Source organism: Schistocerca cancellata, chromosome 4, assembly GCF_023864275.1.
Source record: "Schistocerca cancellata isolate TAMUIC-IGC-003103 chromosome 4, iqSchCanc2.1, whole genome shotgun sequence".
Taxonomy (NCBI): domain Eukaryota; kingdom Metazoa; phylum Arthropoda; class Insecta; order Orthoptera; family Acrididae; genus Schistocerca; species Schistocerca cancellata.
In genome coordinates, this window is record NC_064629.1 from 447,206,451 (window position 1) to 447,223,701 (window position 17,251).

Below are 17,251 nucleotides of genomic sequence, written 5' to 3' on the forward strand. Positions count from 1 at the left end.
CCGTACACCACTGGTGATCGTCGAGGGGACACTGAATAATGCACGGTACATCCAAACCGTCATCGAACCCATCGTTCTACCATTCCTAGACCAGCAAGGGAACTTGCTGTTCCAACAGGACAATGCACGTCCGCATGTATCCCGTGCCACCCAACGTGCTCTAGAAGGTGTAAGTCAACTACCCTGGCCAGCAAGATCTCCGAATCTGTCCCCCATTGAGCATGTTTGGGACTGGATGAAGCGTCGTCTCACGCGGTCTGCACGTCCAGCACGAACGCTGGTCCAACTGAGGCGCCAGGTGGAAATGTCATGGCAAGCCGTTCCACAGGACTACATCCAGCATCTCTACGATCGTCTCCATGGGAGAATAGCAGCCTGCATTGCTGCGAAAGGTGGATATACACTGTACTAGTGCCGACATTGTGCATGCTCTGTTGCCTGTGTCTATGTGCCTGTGGTTCTGTCAGTGTGATCATGTGATGTATCTGACCCCAGGAATGTGTCAATAAAGTTTCCCCTTCCTGGGACAATGAATTCACGGTGTTCTTATTTCAATTTCCAGGAGTGTAGTTCCCAGACCCATGAGAAATATTCACATGTCGATCGATACTGCTGTAAGTTTCCTCTTTCGTAGGAGGATCATACTTCCTGAGGATTCTTCCGATGAATCTGTCTGGCATCCGCCTTACCAGCGATTAGCTTTGTGTGGTCGTTCCATCTTAAATTGCAGCGTGCGCATACTCAAAAATGGCTCTGAGCACTATGGGACTCAACTACTGTGGTCATAAGTCCCCTAGAACTTAGAACTACTTAAACCTAACTAACCTAAGGACATCACACACATTCATGCCCGAGGCAAGATTTGAACCTGCGACCGTAGCGATCGTGCGGTTCCAGACTGTAGCGCCTTTAACCGCTCGGCCACTCAGGCCGGCCGTGCGCATACTCCCAAATATTTAATGGATCTAACTGATTCCATTGAGTGTTTAACTATCATGTAATCACTCAGCAACGGTTTTTGCGCCTATTCATGCGCAGTACTTTACATTTGTTTTTGTCGAGGACCAACAGCCACACACTGTCTCAAAAATCGATCCCCTGCAGGTAGTCTTGTATCTGGCTACACTTTTCTAGCCTTGCAACTTCTCTCTATACAACAGCATCTTCCGCTAATCTCCGCACGGGGCCATCGAAGTTATCCGTTGAGTCTTTTCATCTGTCGTCGAAAGTAATGGTCCTGTAACACTCCCTTGAAATACCCGTAACTAGTCTTTCCTGTCTGAAGTTACCTGCCCGTTAAGAATGACATGCTGCGTTCTTTTTGCTAGGAAATCTTCAGTCCGATCACAAAGCTGGTCTGATACTCCGTACATTCGCATTTTGTTTGTTAGGCACAGCGAGGAACAGTAATTATTATGGGAGATCGAAAGTTCTTATATGAAAATCTTGCTTTTATTTCGTGCCGTGTGTTGTGTATAACTGTCTTAGTGGAATGACGACAAACTGAAGCTTAAATTAGTTTGTAGTTTCTGTTTACACAATATACTGATGGTTCATACTTCCATTGAGACAAGCGATGTGTCACATTCACTCTTACGGAAGTCTTCTGAGCTCAATCTTTTGAAGCATAACATTATCTTTAAGGAGACTGGGTCACCATCTTGTTTGGTATGGAAGCAGCCCACCAGTAAATAACAGCTATACTGTAAGCTGCTGCTGTTCTCAGAGCGCCGGAGCGTACTGCTAGCAGCTAAAAACAAGTTACCATCATCTCTTTTGTGAAAGTTCCACATCTCATTCACTAAGATCTTCAGAGACCTGACATCACTTTGAATCTGACAATGCTCTAGGAGAAAATGAGCATGAATCTGCTAAAGGAGAAATCGGCATGTGTTAAAGGGTAGAAGGGGAAGCGTCTGGACACAGTATGAACATGAGGGGAACCATGATACTCAAATTTAGAAGTTCGCTATTCTATTGTAGTATCTATTCCTGTTCCAGTCGCGGAGAATGCGGCTCGCATCCACGGAGGCATGTGTCCTATCACCAGCCAAGAATATATTGAACTCTTTGGGTAACAATATCTTACGAAGTAGTGATTTGGCGATTCCCCAGAAAAGATGCGGTAGGAAGATCAATACTGATTACTAATTTAATATAGAAAGGGATAAAAACTCATTATCAAGTTCGTTATGCGATAGCCAACAATTTATCTTTACGAGAGAGAGAGAGAGAGAGAGAGAGAGAGAGAAACTAAATAGGTAATGGGTATTACAGTTCAGCTTCCTGTCGACATCTAGGCCAGTATTCGCTCATATGGAAAAGCTTATGACAATATACGAACCGGCCTTTCAAAGATCCATCTGAGGTAATTCCGGAAAACCAGTTAAGAAGCAAAGTAATGGTGGTTTAACCGCTGTGTCATCCCGCTCGGTGAAAGTATTTCTTGCGCGTGTGCGTGTCGCTGGAATTACGTCAATTATACTTTTCCAGTATAACAACTCTTAAATGTTAGAAGTATATCTGGGGCAGGTATCCTAGGGAGAAAAACAAAACACGCGGCGGAGTGCCCATGCAGTGTAGTTTGTCAGACGCGGTCTTAAGGGCCATGTCGTTACGATACTGAACTTTCCGTAAACTCAATCCAGAATCTCGACTCGCTCAGGCATCAATATTCATACAGTGCTTTCATATTCTTTTGTGCGCTTCGTCAGTTGGTGTCACTATTCACAGACAGGTCATTGGAAGATTTTCATGGAGATAAACAGTGAATGTCATTACTGCCAGAGTCATTTCAGTACAGAAAAAACTTATTCAGTTAGAAGTCATGTTAAGATTGTGTACACCACTAAATCTATGTAAGAACTGTTAGCAGTATCCTACCAATTAAGGATTCTGCTAAAAGTGAGATCTTTCGGACAGTCGAGTCTAGTCATTTAACTTTTCTTTAGTCGTCCAGTTCACGTGAAATTAATCCTCGCTTCGGACTTTCACCTATTTTTTATGTTGAAGTTTTGTTTCTGTCTTGCAATCCCGCCTCAATTATGTATTGATTTAGTACCCAATTTCCCCTTTTCACACTATTTACACCCAGTATATTGTGGGTAGCGATATTGTATTCCTTGTCCTCAGCTGCTCAGAGCTCAAGTGAATAAGTTTCAGACCACAAATCCAAAGTTCGAGTTTCGAATCCGAGTTTGTACTAGGATTATTCTATTGATAGCTTCTTCCACTTATGGATAGGTTTTGTTAACGGGGGAAAGTACCTTCTATCTCTGCGTGTTAAATCGACCGTTTTCAACTTACCTTTTCTGGGGACGTATTTACTGTATAACACTGAAGTTATTTTGAGACATTTACACTATCTGCTAACAATTTGACATTTTTGTGGATAATATATTAAAACTGTAATTTTGAGAAATGTTTTAATAATGACCCGTTTTACGGGCAAATTTATAAAATAAAGAAGGGTCTTGGGGTTGTTTATTCTGTAGCTAGAAAGCTAAAAACGCCACTTCATGCATGTGTGCTAAGAAAATTGATGGTTACAGTTTTATTGCTCTGGGATAAATGGTTTCGGAGGAAATGTACAGTAGGCTAGAAAAACAAAAGTTACGGAAAACTGTGTTTAAAATTTTATTGCACTTACTGTGTCTCTAATACATTTCTGCTATTTACTCATTTAAATTCACAGCTTCTTTCACTTCATCTGTCAGATTACTGTTTCACTGATTTGCGAGCAATATACAGCAAATAATTATAAGTCTGAAATTTTGTAGGATGGCTCGGGAAGTTCATGACGGCACAAAGCTTTCCTTGCTGTTAACCAGTTTCCAACAGTACGCACGCCATATAGAAACCTAACACTGTGTTCAATGTATTCACTATTTTCTTTCTTCCATATCCTCTAGACCTTTATTTTGAGGTACATTTCGACATTACCCTGTTCAGAAAAAAATGTGTATCGTTTTTTCTATAGGAAACAATTGAATCAAAACAAAACAGGAGCCGAAAGTCGCCACACACCATCAGGTGGCTTGCGGAGTATGGATGTAGATGTAGAAGCTCAAAGAAAAGTAAAAATATTATCCGTAGGCTTAATAAATAAGGATTTAGTTTAAAATTCTTTTATATTGGCACGAAGCATACTTCAAACCACCACAATCAACAATTAAACTTTGAATCTTCGCGGTTAAGAAATCTCTCTCGCAGAAAGAATGTAAAAAGACGCAGCCGTTTGACCATCGTACACATTCCCGTATGGAGGACATAATAGGCATACGCAGCGTAGAGAAGGTAATGAAAGAGTTGAAAACAAATCGCCAGGTCCGGATGAAATCCAAATTCGGTTTTACAGAGAGTACTCCACGGCATTGGCCCCTTACTTAGCTCATTTATTGCCGATCTGTCGCCTATCGCAAAGTCCTACGCGACTGGAAAATTAGAGCAGGTTACTCCTGTATGTAAGAACGGTAAAAGAACGAATCTGCGAAATTACAGATCAATATCCGTAACAATCATTTGCTGCAGAGTTCTTGAGCATATTTTCAACTCAAATGTAATAAATTTCTTTGAGACGGAAAGCTTCTGTCCACGTATCATCGGTTTTAGAAATAAGCATATCTTTTTCACATCATATCCGACGAACCACGGATTAACAATAGGCAGATTCCATCTTCCTAGATTTCCAGAAAGCGTATGACACGGTGTCCAACTGAAGACTGATAATGAAAGTACGAACATATAGAATAGGTTCACAGATGTGAGTGGCTCGAAGACGTCTTAAGTAATAGAACCCAGAACTTTGTTCCCTGAATGTCCATCAGGAACAAGGGTGTAGTCACGTACGCCCCAGAGAAGTGTGACACGACCGCTGTTTTCCTTTATGTATGTAAATGATCTGACTGACAGGATGAGCAGTGATCAGCAGCTGTTTGGTGATGATGCTATGGTGTACGGGAAGGTGCCGTCGTTGAGTGACTGTAGAAGGGTACAAGTTAACCGCAACACAATTTGTAGGTGGTGTGATGAGAGAGCTTGCTCTAAATATAGGAAACTAAGTTAATACAGATGAGTAGGGAAAAAAAAAACAATTCCGTAATGCTCCGATGCAACATTGGTACGGTGCCGCTCGACACATTAATGTCGATTAAATATCGAAATGGAACGAGGATGTAAGGACTCTAGTGGGATCGGTGGATGGTCTATTTTGGTTTATTGTGAGAATTTTAGGAAAGTGTGGTTCGTCTGAAGGACACCGCTTATAGAATACCAGTGTGACCCATCCTTTAATACTGCTCGAATGTTTGGTATCCCACCAGGTCCGTTTAAAAGAAGAGATCTAAGCAGTTCAGAGGCACGCTGTTGGATTTGTTTCCGGCAGGTTAGATCAGCACGCAAATATTACGGAGATGCTTCGTGAACTCAAATGGGAATCCCTGGAGGGAAAGCGACGTTCTTTTCACGAAACACTAATGAGAAAATTTTTGGAAAAGCGGCACCTGAAGCTGACTGCAGAACGATTCTACTGCCGCCAATGTACATTTCACACAACGACGGCGAAGATAAAGTAGCGCTCGTAGAGAGGCATATAGACTGTTTTCCCCATGTTCTGGTGCCGTGTGGAACAGAAAAGGAAATGTGTAGTAGTTGTACGAGGCACACTCAACCACACACCATATGCTAGCTTGTTGAGTATGTCATCATCATCATCATCATCATCATCATCATCATCATCATCATCATCATCATCATCATCATCATCATCATCATCATCATCATCATCATCATCTCCCCCGCCCTTCTGCTCTTAAGATGAAAAGTGCGAAGTTTCACCGTGGTTCTGGGTCCACTTTAAACTGTATGTCGCCCTACAATTGGCTGGTTATATCAGAACATAACTATCTAGAGAAGGGAAGTATGCACCACCTTTAATACGATAAGACCTTTGATAGCAAAGGACTGTAGTGTTCAACCTTTGGTAGACAACAGTTCTACTAAGGAAGTAAAATTCGAATTACACATGGCCGTAATTGTTCTCAGCCCTTAACGACATTGGCCGGCCGTAGTTGCCGTGCGGTTCTAGGTGCTACAGTCTGGAACTGAGCGACCGCTACGGTCGCAGGTTCGAATCCTGCCTCGGGCATGGATGTGTGTGATGTCCTTAGGTTAGTTAGGTTTAATTAGTTCTAAGTTCTAGGCGACTGATGACCTCAGAAGTTAAGTCGCATAGTGCTCACAGCCATTTGAACCTTAACGACATTAAAATTTTGTGCTCTATAGTTCCGCTATCCGAGCATACCCAGAAGTCCGAAACAAAACTTCATCCTGCATCTGTCCTCTCCAGTTATTCCAGTTCAGTATGTAAGGCAAGGCCACGGATTCCGTTGTTAGAATTCCTCCCTGGTACGTAAGTCTAGAGTATCACTTATTAGCCTAGCTTACTGAACTGACTGACTAAGAAAGATTCTGCTGAGTTTTCTTAGGCTAATTACTACAAAACATCACATTTTACAGCTACTAGGAAATCTGGTTTTCCTTCTCCGCGCTCCTTTATCATTAGTATTTAAGCAAAAGTTGGACTGAATCGCTAGCACAATTTTCTCGGCAATTGCAGGAGCAACGGAGCATTGCATGTGTTTGAAAGAGGAAAAGTTGTTTCAGTTTGTGGAGTGTTTCGGAAGACAGGTTGACAGACTGCCACAGATATGTTACATTAGCGTGCTGTAGAGTTATTTTAAGTGGTGTATGTTCTCTTATGATTTTTTTACTGACTAAACTCTTCTGTAGGAATCAACACAGGTTTCACAAGCACCTATCCAATGGTGCGAAATCCAGCACGTTTAGTTCCCGAACTGCAGAATATTACACTGAGTGGCACCTAAGCTGCTGCCCTGTTTCTGTACTCCGGTAAACAAAGTGACAGTTCACCAGTATAATCCAGGAAACAATACGTGCTTGATGGAATGTTAGGGCAGGGAAGCGTTTGGTTTGAAGATTTCTTTGAAATCAAACTCGGTACGGCCTCCACAATAGAGGAGGTGAAGTCAGAAGGGGAACTAGCATTGCGCATGCTTTGAGATCTCTGGCGAACATCATTATTAGCGATATAAATAAACCATGTGAGGACATGCTGCATGCGAATGTTGTTCATTAGCTGCTTGTCAGTTAACAAGCAGTCAACAATGGTTTGGGGAAAATGGAAACCTGAGCAGTTACAACAGCCCACTCGATTCCATGTCGTAAGTTGGTTTCAGTAATCCACCACTGCAGTTGTTCGCCGCGGAAACAGCTGCCTTCTTATAACGAGTTGCTGTTATTGTCCCAATTGCATGTTATCCCCTCGGCGACTTGAAACAGACGTGGAAATTAAAGCATATGGCTTAACGTTGAGCTGTGAACGTACCTTTGAACGTATGGTTGCCAGAGACAAACATTTGAACGACCCTGGCACACTTTAGTTCCTGCCAGGGACAGGATTCTCTGGTGTGGCAGCAATGTCAACTTCCTAAATTAAGTGTGTGTTATGCTCTCTCCCTTTGCATACAAATTCCGTGAACGTATGGAACTACGTGACATTCAGAGTCTTGTGTGTATTCTACCCATTGGGAGACTCGCGGGTAAATTCATTATTATGTCGTCATCCTAAATCCAGAACGTGAGGAAGAGACCAGAGAAATACATTTTATGTTTAATATGGGAATCTCTATACTCACTGCAGGCCTTTGCCGCGCGGGATTAGCCGAGCGGTCTATGGCGCTGCAGTCATTTACTGTGCGGCTGGTCCCGGCGGAGGTTCGAGTCCTCCCTCGGGCATGGATGTGTGTGTTTGTCCTTAGAATAATTTAGGTTAAGTAGTGTGTAAGCTTAGAGACTGATGACCTTAGCAGTTAAGTCCCATAAGATTTCACACACATTTGAACATTTTTTTGCGAGCCTTTCACTTTCATAATAATGACCTACCATCAGATTTCGTAGTGCCTTCTGCAAGGTGAACCAGAAATCAACCTACAAAATTTCTGATGCTCTAGAGGGAGATTATCCAAGCTTCTTGATAATAGTGACCCGCGATTTCGGTGGCTCGTTACAGATTAATGGTATTTCCCTTTGATTTCTTAGCTCTTTCTACCTTGAATCTGTACTTCAATGAAAATCTGTATGCGACAGTGCAACTGTCTACGGTATGTGCTGTGAGTTTCTTTCTTTTCGGAAATGAACTTATTCCATTCATTTCCCGTACTTGCCGTTGGGAGCAGTTATGCTCACTTTATTCTCCGGGTCATGCTTGCATTCAGTACTCCTCCGTTCTTGTCGGATTGGTTTTTCCGTCAGTGTTCGTTGTACATTGGGCCGCCTCTGTAGCTGACTTGTCAGCGTGGATGACCACCATATGTACTATCCGATACAGCCAATTTTTTTCCTTGTTCTTGGTGGAAGGAATGGACCGGGTTGCACTCAGTCTCGTGATGGCAACTGAGAAACTACTTGAATAAGACAGTGGCTCAAAAGTCGGGTACATGGTCGGGAGAACGATGTGCTGACCACATGCCCGTCCATTGCCGCATCCGTATGGCGCCTAAAGGAAAAGGATTACACTGCGATCGGCCGATGTCCTTTGAGTCTCGACGACGAACACTCTCGTTTTAAGGTAACCGTGATACACAACCGTATGGATAGGTTTACTGGTGAAGCGTTGGCCGATATAGACATCGTATTAGTTCGCTGAATGAAATGGAAGAGCGGTTGTGTTAATTAAGAGCTCCGTAACGAGAAAGTGATTTTGCTCCTTAACTTTGGCTTTGACCACTGAGTCAATCAACCCTGCTGCGCTCATTATCTAAATCGAGAAAAAACAATGCTTTCGATCCATGATGATCTCTTATCTCTAATTTACTACCTTTCTGCCATTTTTTTCAGTTTTGATGTGCAGATAACAACCAATAAATGATGAATATGTCTGCTCCTTGAAATATTTTGAGGCTTAAAACCTGATTTCAGGGCCTCTGTGTTACCATCATGTAATCTATTAGAAATCTGCTGGTGCTTCCTGTCTTCTCCCACGCACCTTCTTTCATGATTCTTAAATCGAGTATATACGCTGGTGTCCGAAATTAAAGCAAGAAACTGCTGTTTCACCGTCCAGTGTGTAATTCACGATATAATCATATAAACTGTCAACAAATGTAGTTACGATCGTGTTCTGCAAGGAACGGACAACCACGCCATCAATGACTTCAGGGCACTTATCAAGCTGGGTAGTGTTTGCAGGGTACTCCCACATCCACAGTCACAGACCGTGCAGTATGGCACAGAGGAGACCCATACAGACATACTGCTGTGGAGGACCACAGCAAGAATGGAAACAGGAGAGTCTCAAACTGATGTGACCCGGTGGCTTAATGTGAATCGCTCTGTTGTTTCTCGGATGAGGCGACAGTTTAGAGAGACCGAAACTATATCCCGGAGACCAGGGCAGGCCGACCACGTGTGACATCAGAAAGAGTGGACCGTTATTTGGCTGTATGGGCACGACTGTACCACTTTACTACTGCACTGCAATTGGCATCTGACCTCGCAGCATCCCCCGGACGTGTTGTATCGGGGCAAACAGTGTACAGAAGGCTTCAGCAGAGTGGTTATTGTTGTTGGAGACCTGCTGTCTGTTTACCTCTGGCGTGTCTTCGCAGAATGGAACGTCTGGGGTGGTGCCGTCAACATGCCACCTGGACGATCGAACGGTGGGCCAATGTTCTTTTCACATACGAGTCCTAGTTTGGTCTGGAGAGTGATTCTCGACCGATTCGCATCTGGAAGTCACGTGGAACACGATTTCGGGACGCAAACATCGTGGAAAGATATCGATGTCCCTAATGGTATGTGAGGGATTATGTTGACCACACGAACACCTCTGCATGAGACTGTACTGGTGAATATGCAACATTTAATTGCTGTCAGGTAGCGCGAGGAGATCTTGGAATCTCATGCGCGGTTGTTGCGAGGTGCTGTGGGCCTAGACTTCGTATTGATTGACGATAATGCTCGACCTCAGAGCACGGGTGGTTGATATTTTTGGAAACTGCGTGGCGTGGCCTGCTCGCCCTCCCGATTTGAATCCCATAGAGAATGTCTGAGATGCACTAGGGAGACGGGTTGCATCACGCCAGCATCCCTCAACCACTCTCCAAGATTTATGAGCCGCTCTGCAGGAAGAAAGGACGTTATTGCCTCAACAGGAGATTGAAGATATCATCCATAACATGTCCCGTCGTTATCAGGTCTGTATTGGTGCCAGATGTGGTCACACCCCATACTGAGCGCATTAACCAGTTGTCAGTATATATATATATATATATATATATATATATATATATATATATACTGACAACTGGTTAATGTGTGTGTGTGTGTGTGTGTGTGTGTGTGTGTGTGTGTAAATCCGTTAAGTTGAAGAAAAGAAAAAAAATTTTTTTTTGCCTACCGTTATGCATGTTGCAGTTGATTACGTTAGGCATTCTTTACATTGTTTCTACGTTACTGTCACCTGTTTATACCGTTTTGTGGCCATTCTTTCCGTATTCCATGTTGTGTCAAATTCGAGTGTCCCATCACAAATTCTGATCTCTTAACTATCTGAATAATTTCTTTTATCTGATCATACGTTCCTCCATTCTCTCAACTGCGGATATAGCTGCCACAAACTTTTCCACTGTGGTGGTTGTTGACTGCGTGACTATTTTCGGGACGATGATCGCGATTTTCAACTGTAGTTCCCTTCATTCGTATTTTATTATTCATTATTAAACCTATCCTCATGAACCCTATTAGATTTTGTATTGGCAATCAAGTATTCATGTAACCACAAATACTATTCCTTCCTGCCATCGCATTTCACTAATTCCTACTACTTATTTTAAGCTATCTATTTACTTGAGTTCTCTAACCTACCTACACCATAAAAGTGTCTAGCATTCCTAGCTTCAACCCGTGGAATTCCAGATTTTCTTTCCCTGATTACTTTTTCCAGACTAGTCCTCGCCATTAGATCCGAATGGGGGGGACTATTTTACTTCTGGAATATTTTATCCGAAGATGACAGCATTAAACCATGCACTAGAGCTTCATATTTTCGAGAAATGTAACGGGTTTAATTGTTAAGTTCCCCTTGCTTTCAGTCATACGCAGTATCAACATAACGAGGCCGTGTTCGTTAATGTTACAAGACCAGATCAGTCAATTACCCAGACTGTTGCTCCTGAAACTACCGAAAATGATGTTTCTTCTTATTCAGGAACCATATGTTGATATGGCCTCTCCGGAGATGTGATTGCACTTACGATGCGGCTACCCTATCACTGGGGTACAGAAACCACGGTAATTGCAGAAACTGTGAAACTGTAGGTAATTCATTTTAGCACGCGACTGTCTTAACGTGGCGCCCTCTCTCACGTGTTGCGCTAGTGACTCTGGGACATCCCCTTCATCATTCACATCCACATTTTCCTCCTCGTCCTGCCCCCCCCCCCCCCCTACCCAAAAGACTGCTGCTGTTTGTCGTTCTCACCTGATTTAACGCCGGATACAGTCTTCGGAGTTGAGTCATTTTAGTTTCTGCCAGATATTACACCAGGTGTGAGCTGATCAAAATTTAACTAGCTCAAGAATATTGCTCAAACATTCACCGTCCACATGTCAGTATCAATAACTGCTGCAGCTAGCATTTAGTTGCCTGGAAAGTGGCGCTGATACTCACCTCGTAGAAGAGCCACATGCTGAAGAAGACCTGCGCCAGGTTGTACAGTACGAGTGGTACTTTGAGCTGCATCGCTTTGCGGTCGCGCATGAGTCTCGGCCCCACCACCTTGGCGATGTAGGCGTAGCTCACGCATATCAGCAGCGTAGGCAGCGGACCCGACATGAACGGCCAGTCCTTGACGCGCTGGTCTGCAACCACAGCACACAGTACACTCATTGTAGCGCTCTGCGACACACACACACACACACACACACACACACACACACACACACACACACACACAAGATCTACATCTGCACATAGCCAACTTGGAAATAGAATTGTTGGTAAGCCTTCGTGTTAGCGATCTTTCTGATTTTTCCTTCAAGGTTCTTTCATGAGAGAATCCAATAAATTAACTAATCCTTCTACGGTTTCTCTCTAAATTTTAACAGTGAACGATGCCGCAGTGTACAATGCCTCCCTTGTAGCGCCTGCCACTGGAGTTTATGGGCATCTCCGTCAAGCATTTGCTCTTATTAAACGAATATCTCACGAAACACTCTGCTCTTCTTTAGATCCTGTATTAGTTAAATCAGTCTGAAAAGGCACAGACTGAAGTCCAATATTCAAGCATCGGCTGACCGAGGGTTTTGTGAGCTGCCTTTCGTGGGTAGACTACACCATCTATCAGTCACATTCAGGGATCTTCCTTTTCTGCCATTAGTTTTATGTAGTCGTTCCACTTTAAACCACTCCATAAGCATACTCTAAGATGCTTTACGAACTTGATTGTTGCTTGCGATTGTTCTGTGATGGTGTGACCATATAACAAGGGTCATTTTCGTGTCTATACAAAATGCGGTGCATTTGTTTGTCGTGAGGATTAACTGCCAGTCTGTGCACCAAGCGTCGATTCCTTTCATGTCTTCCGGCATTTCGCTGGAATTACTTCTCAATATACAGCCTAACAGTAATGTCAACGAACAACCTCTACATGAATAGACGCGTGACATGGGTTTAACAAGGTGACAAAAATTATACTGAAAATTTTTAATCACAATATGAACGCATACAGTAATTCACGCATGCAGGGACTTACAAGGAAAGTACACCAAGGTGGCAAAAGTCATGGTATACTTCCGAATATCGTGTCTGACCTACTTTTGCCCGGAGCAGCGCAGCGACTCTACGTGGCTTGGATTCGGCAAGTCGTTGGAAGTCCCCTGCAGGAATATTAAGCTAAGCTGCCTCTACAGCTGTCCATAATTGCGGAAGTCTTGTCGGTGCAGGATGTTCTGCACGAATTGACTTCTCGATGATGTCCCATAAATATGCCATGGGATTCATGTCGGGCGATGAGTGTGGCTATATAATTCTCTCGAATTATCCAGAAAGATCTTAAAAACCAATGAGGAACAATTCTTTCCCTGTGACATGGCGCATTGTCATCCGTAACAATTCCAAGTTTGTTTGGGAACATTAAGTCCATGATGGCTCAAACTGGTGTCCAAGTAGCCGAATATAACCATTTCCAGTTAACGATCGCTTCAGTTGGACCAGATGTCCCAGTCTATTCCATGTAAACACAGCCTACACCATTATGGAGACACCACCAGCTTGCACAGTGCCTCTTTGACAACTTGGCTCCATAGCTTCGTCAGGTCTGCGCCACACTAATCCTACCATCAGCTGTTACCAATTGAAATTCGGACTCATCTGACAAAGCCACAGTTTTTCCAGTCATCTGTGGTCCAACAGATATGGTCACTAGCCTAGGAGAGGCGCCGCAGGTGATTTTGCGCTGTTAGCAAAGTCACTCGCGTCGCTCGTCTGCTACCACAGCCCATTAACACCAAATTTCCCCCTCACTGTTCTAACGGTTACGTTCGTCGTTCGTCCAACATTGATTTCTGCGCTTATTTCAAATAGTGTTGATTGTCTTTCAGCACTGACAATTCTGCGGAATTGTAGCTGCTCTCGGTCGTTAAGTAAAGATCGTCTGACCCTGCATTATCCATGGTGAGAGGTATCTTGGGTACGCGATGCTGCCGCGATCTGTACATGTGCATATCGCTATCCCATGTAGTTTTTCACCTTAGTTTTTTTGTCTTCAATAAGCACACTTACAATATAATCCTGTGAAGGATTATTTAAAGGTCCCTTATTGTACCAGTGATATTCGTTTATCTGGACACATCCGCAGCCATGAATTAGAGGCCGCTCAGTCGAGACCAATAGAGACGGATGCAGTGTACGTGTGAAGTTGCATTTTGTGAAGTTATTTGCGTAGTGAAGCGTCAGGTGGGTCGGCAATTGATAATCAACTCTGCTAGTGTATTGTGATTGGTTGAGACGATGTTACGAGGAACCCTTTTTCGTGAAAGTTTTATTGCTGTGGAAAATTAATCATCCCCATGTTTTCTGGTATCTATTATAGTGCAAAAATGCAAGTTTTATCACCTGTTAGAAACGGACACTGTTTAAACATACATATAATTACGATGCTAGTTATGATAATGACTAACGTATTACTGCAGGCCGTAGTAACACGCAAGTTCAAAAGGAAGCGATGGAAACAGTGAAAGTGAATTCCAACCTTCTCCTGATACGTTTAAAGTCGGCAGTGTCATCACGGTGTTTGATGACACACAAGAGGGAACATATACGATGATTATCATGTCAATGTTTCAACTGCTATGACAATATCCTGAAAGCATACCCTAAACCGAAGGCTAAATGCAATAATAAAACCGTACTGGACGATGTGGCAAAGAAAAGAAGGCAAACTTTTCAAAGGGACTCTTACTCCGCATTTGAGTATCTTCAAGGAGCGAGTAAGGTGAATTTCGATGATGCGCGAGAATGTGGTTTTTTCCGTTCATTATTGGCATGATTAGTCCGCAGCTCGTGGTCTCGCGGTAGCGTTCTCGCTTCCCGAGCACGGGGACATGGTTTCGATTCCCGGCGGGGTCATGGATTTTCACCTGCCCCGAGAGGACTGGTTGGTATTGTGTCCTTTTCATCATCATGCATTCACATTACGGTCGGAGGAAGGCAACGGCAAACCACCTCCATTAGGATCTTGCTTAGGACGGCGGCGCGGGTCTTCCGCATCGTTTCCCTACGCTCTGTCAAGAAGCATGGGACTCCATTTCCATTGACATGATTCAAAGAGCTTAAACATTTGTTGCTGAAGTCAAAGCACATATCACGGCAGAAAACATCCAAACTGGCTCTGTATGGAATTGTGACAGGATCAGTTCAACTATAAGCTTTCTTCCGAAGGAACGCTATCTATAAAATGGAGAAGAGAGACACTGTCTCGACGTTGCCGTCAGTCAACAGTGCAACACACAGCTACACGATCGATTTTGCTTTATCAACGGACGGACCATTGGCAGACAAACTCTGTATATGCTTGCGAAAACCAAATGGAAAGTTTGGACCCCATGCGTCAAGGAAAATAGAAAAACGGTGCCATTCGAATATGTCCGTAGATTCAAGTGTGACCTGAAGATGGCAAAAGAACGTCGAAAGACTTTTTTGTATCAGTTTTGAATCCACATCTGCCGACAAATTCACAAATTCTTTGTGACTCCTGATCTGGAAGTAAGGACGAAAAAGTACTACTTGAAGAGTACTGAGAAAAAGATGTAGCTTTAAAAAAATGATTCCACCTTAAAGAAATATGCGCAATCTCTGGACGTGTATTTCTTCAGGGAAAATAAAATGTGTGCCTAGAGAACAAATTTCTCTTTAACCCCTTTCCAGGAACATGGAGCCAAACTTGTATGACAGACACTCTTCATCATGAAAATGCATTGATATTTACAGTCAATTGTCGACGGAAGTATATAGACCAATGCTTCGTTACGTGTATCAGAACACTAGCTACGATGTTGGCGTAGAAAACTTCCGAAGTGTCAGTGATGTGGCGTTCAACACTGATGATATAGAATGTGCAGTTATGATATGTGATCAAACTGCTTTTCTTCACTGTGTTTTTTGTAGTACTTCACACTGCTTCCAACATTTTATTGAAGGCTCTCGCTTGCATTTGTAGTTAAGACATCTGCTTTGCGTTTGGCTTCTACAATGGCATCCGCAGTAACATCTAGAGCATATTTTGAGAGTCTTGCAGAAAAATGACACTCACCAGCACACTGAGATGCACATAATGATCCTGTAACCAAAATTTGATATACATATGTTTGTTCGAACGCAAGTAGATTCCTTCTTAGTCGCAACACATCATAAAGGGAGATTTTTTTTGTTTCGTTTTAGGGTGCAAAAACAACTATGGTCATACGCGCCCATGTAGAAAGGGAGATGATGATGCCTATCAGCAGATGAGAAATCTTATAGCTATAGAATGCGCGTAGGTGTAAGTGGGTCCATTTCTCACATAATGAAGACTAGGAGGAACGGTACAGAGTTGCCGCCAGTTTTCTCAACGTGGAAGATGCACCGATGTCCCAGCTGGTTGTAATTACCTGTTGGCTCTCGTAGTACCTTTCAGAGGAATAGAAGGGCAGCGAGTCAGGAAGCAACATAGGGGAATAATAGATACATTTTGCTGACCCACAGAGTTGCTAATACAGACATTCATAGGGGACCAACTGTCTGCATTCTGACGACCATTAGTGGCACACGCTACGGATTCCTTTTATCAGTTCCAGGATTACCTCCATCCGATCTGGAAAGCGGTTCGCAGCTCAGACAACTGCCATAATCGAGGTTTTAATAACCCTGCAGCATAGGCTTATTTCAACACCATTCCAGTGTCGTTCAACCTCTCCCCCACAGATTTGGTGTGTCTATAAGACACCCCTGGCTGTTCTAGCCTAGATATTACAGAAGACTGCATCTGACCAGCTGAAGAGGGACTATACCAGGCCCAGAAATTGCTCCAATCATTTTTTTAAGTGATGGAAACACCACGGCTCAGAACGAGTCGAAAAATAACTTAACCAAGAATAAAGATTATTGAATTTTAATGTCCCGTCAACGACCATGTCATTATAGAATGACCTGTAATACGAACTGAGTGAAATGATGTAACTTCTCTTTGCAGTCTTTCATGGAGGCCACCATTACATCTACGCAACTATTCTGCAATTCACACTGTGTATGGCACAGGGTTCATCGAACCACCTGCAGACTCTACCTTTGCCTTCTCTAATAGCATGCAGAGAAAATGAATACTTGCATCTTTCCATGCGGGCTCTAGGTCCTCTCATTTTATCGCAATGATCATTTATGGCTATGTAGGTAGGCATCAACAAAATACTTTCACATTCAGAAAAGAAAACCGGTGATTGAAATATCGTGAAGAGATCTCACACCAAAAACATCCAAACTCACCTGGCACGTCGGTGACACTCCCCTGTTCCACGATAATACAAAACAAGCTGCCCTTGTTTGAACTTTTTTGATGTCGTCCGTCAATCCTATATCTCTGAAGGATCCCATACTACACAACAGCCGGCCGGTGTGGCCGAGCGGTTCTAGGCGCTT

At 43.2% G+C, this 17,251-nt stretch overlaps 1 protein-coding gene across 2 annotated transcripts in view; it reads right to left on the reverse strand.

The window, feature by feature from the left end:
* The window catches only part of LOC126184614 (elongation of very long chain fatty acids protein-like), a 163,692-nt gene that overhangs the window by 49,918 nt on the left and 96,523 nt on the right, over nucleotides 1-17,251 (reverse strand). For both annotated transcript variants that reach the window (XM_049927070.1, XM_049927069.1), the window contains exon 3: nucleotides 11,750-11,940. In XM_049927070.1, the coding sequence (XP_049783027.1) occupies nucleotides 11,750-11,940 (191 nt within the window). The remainder of the gene's footprint in view (nucleotides 1-11,749; nucleotides 11,941-17,251) is intronic.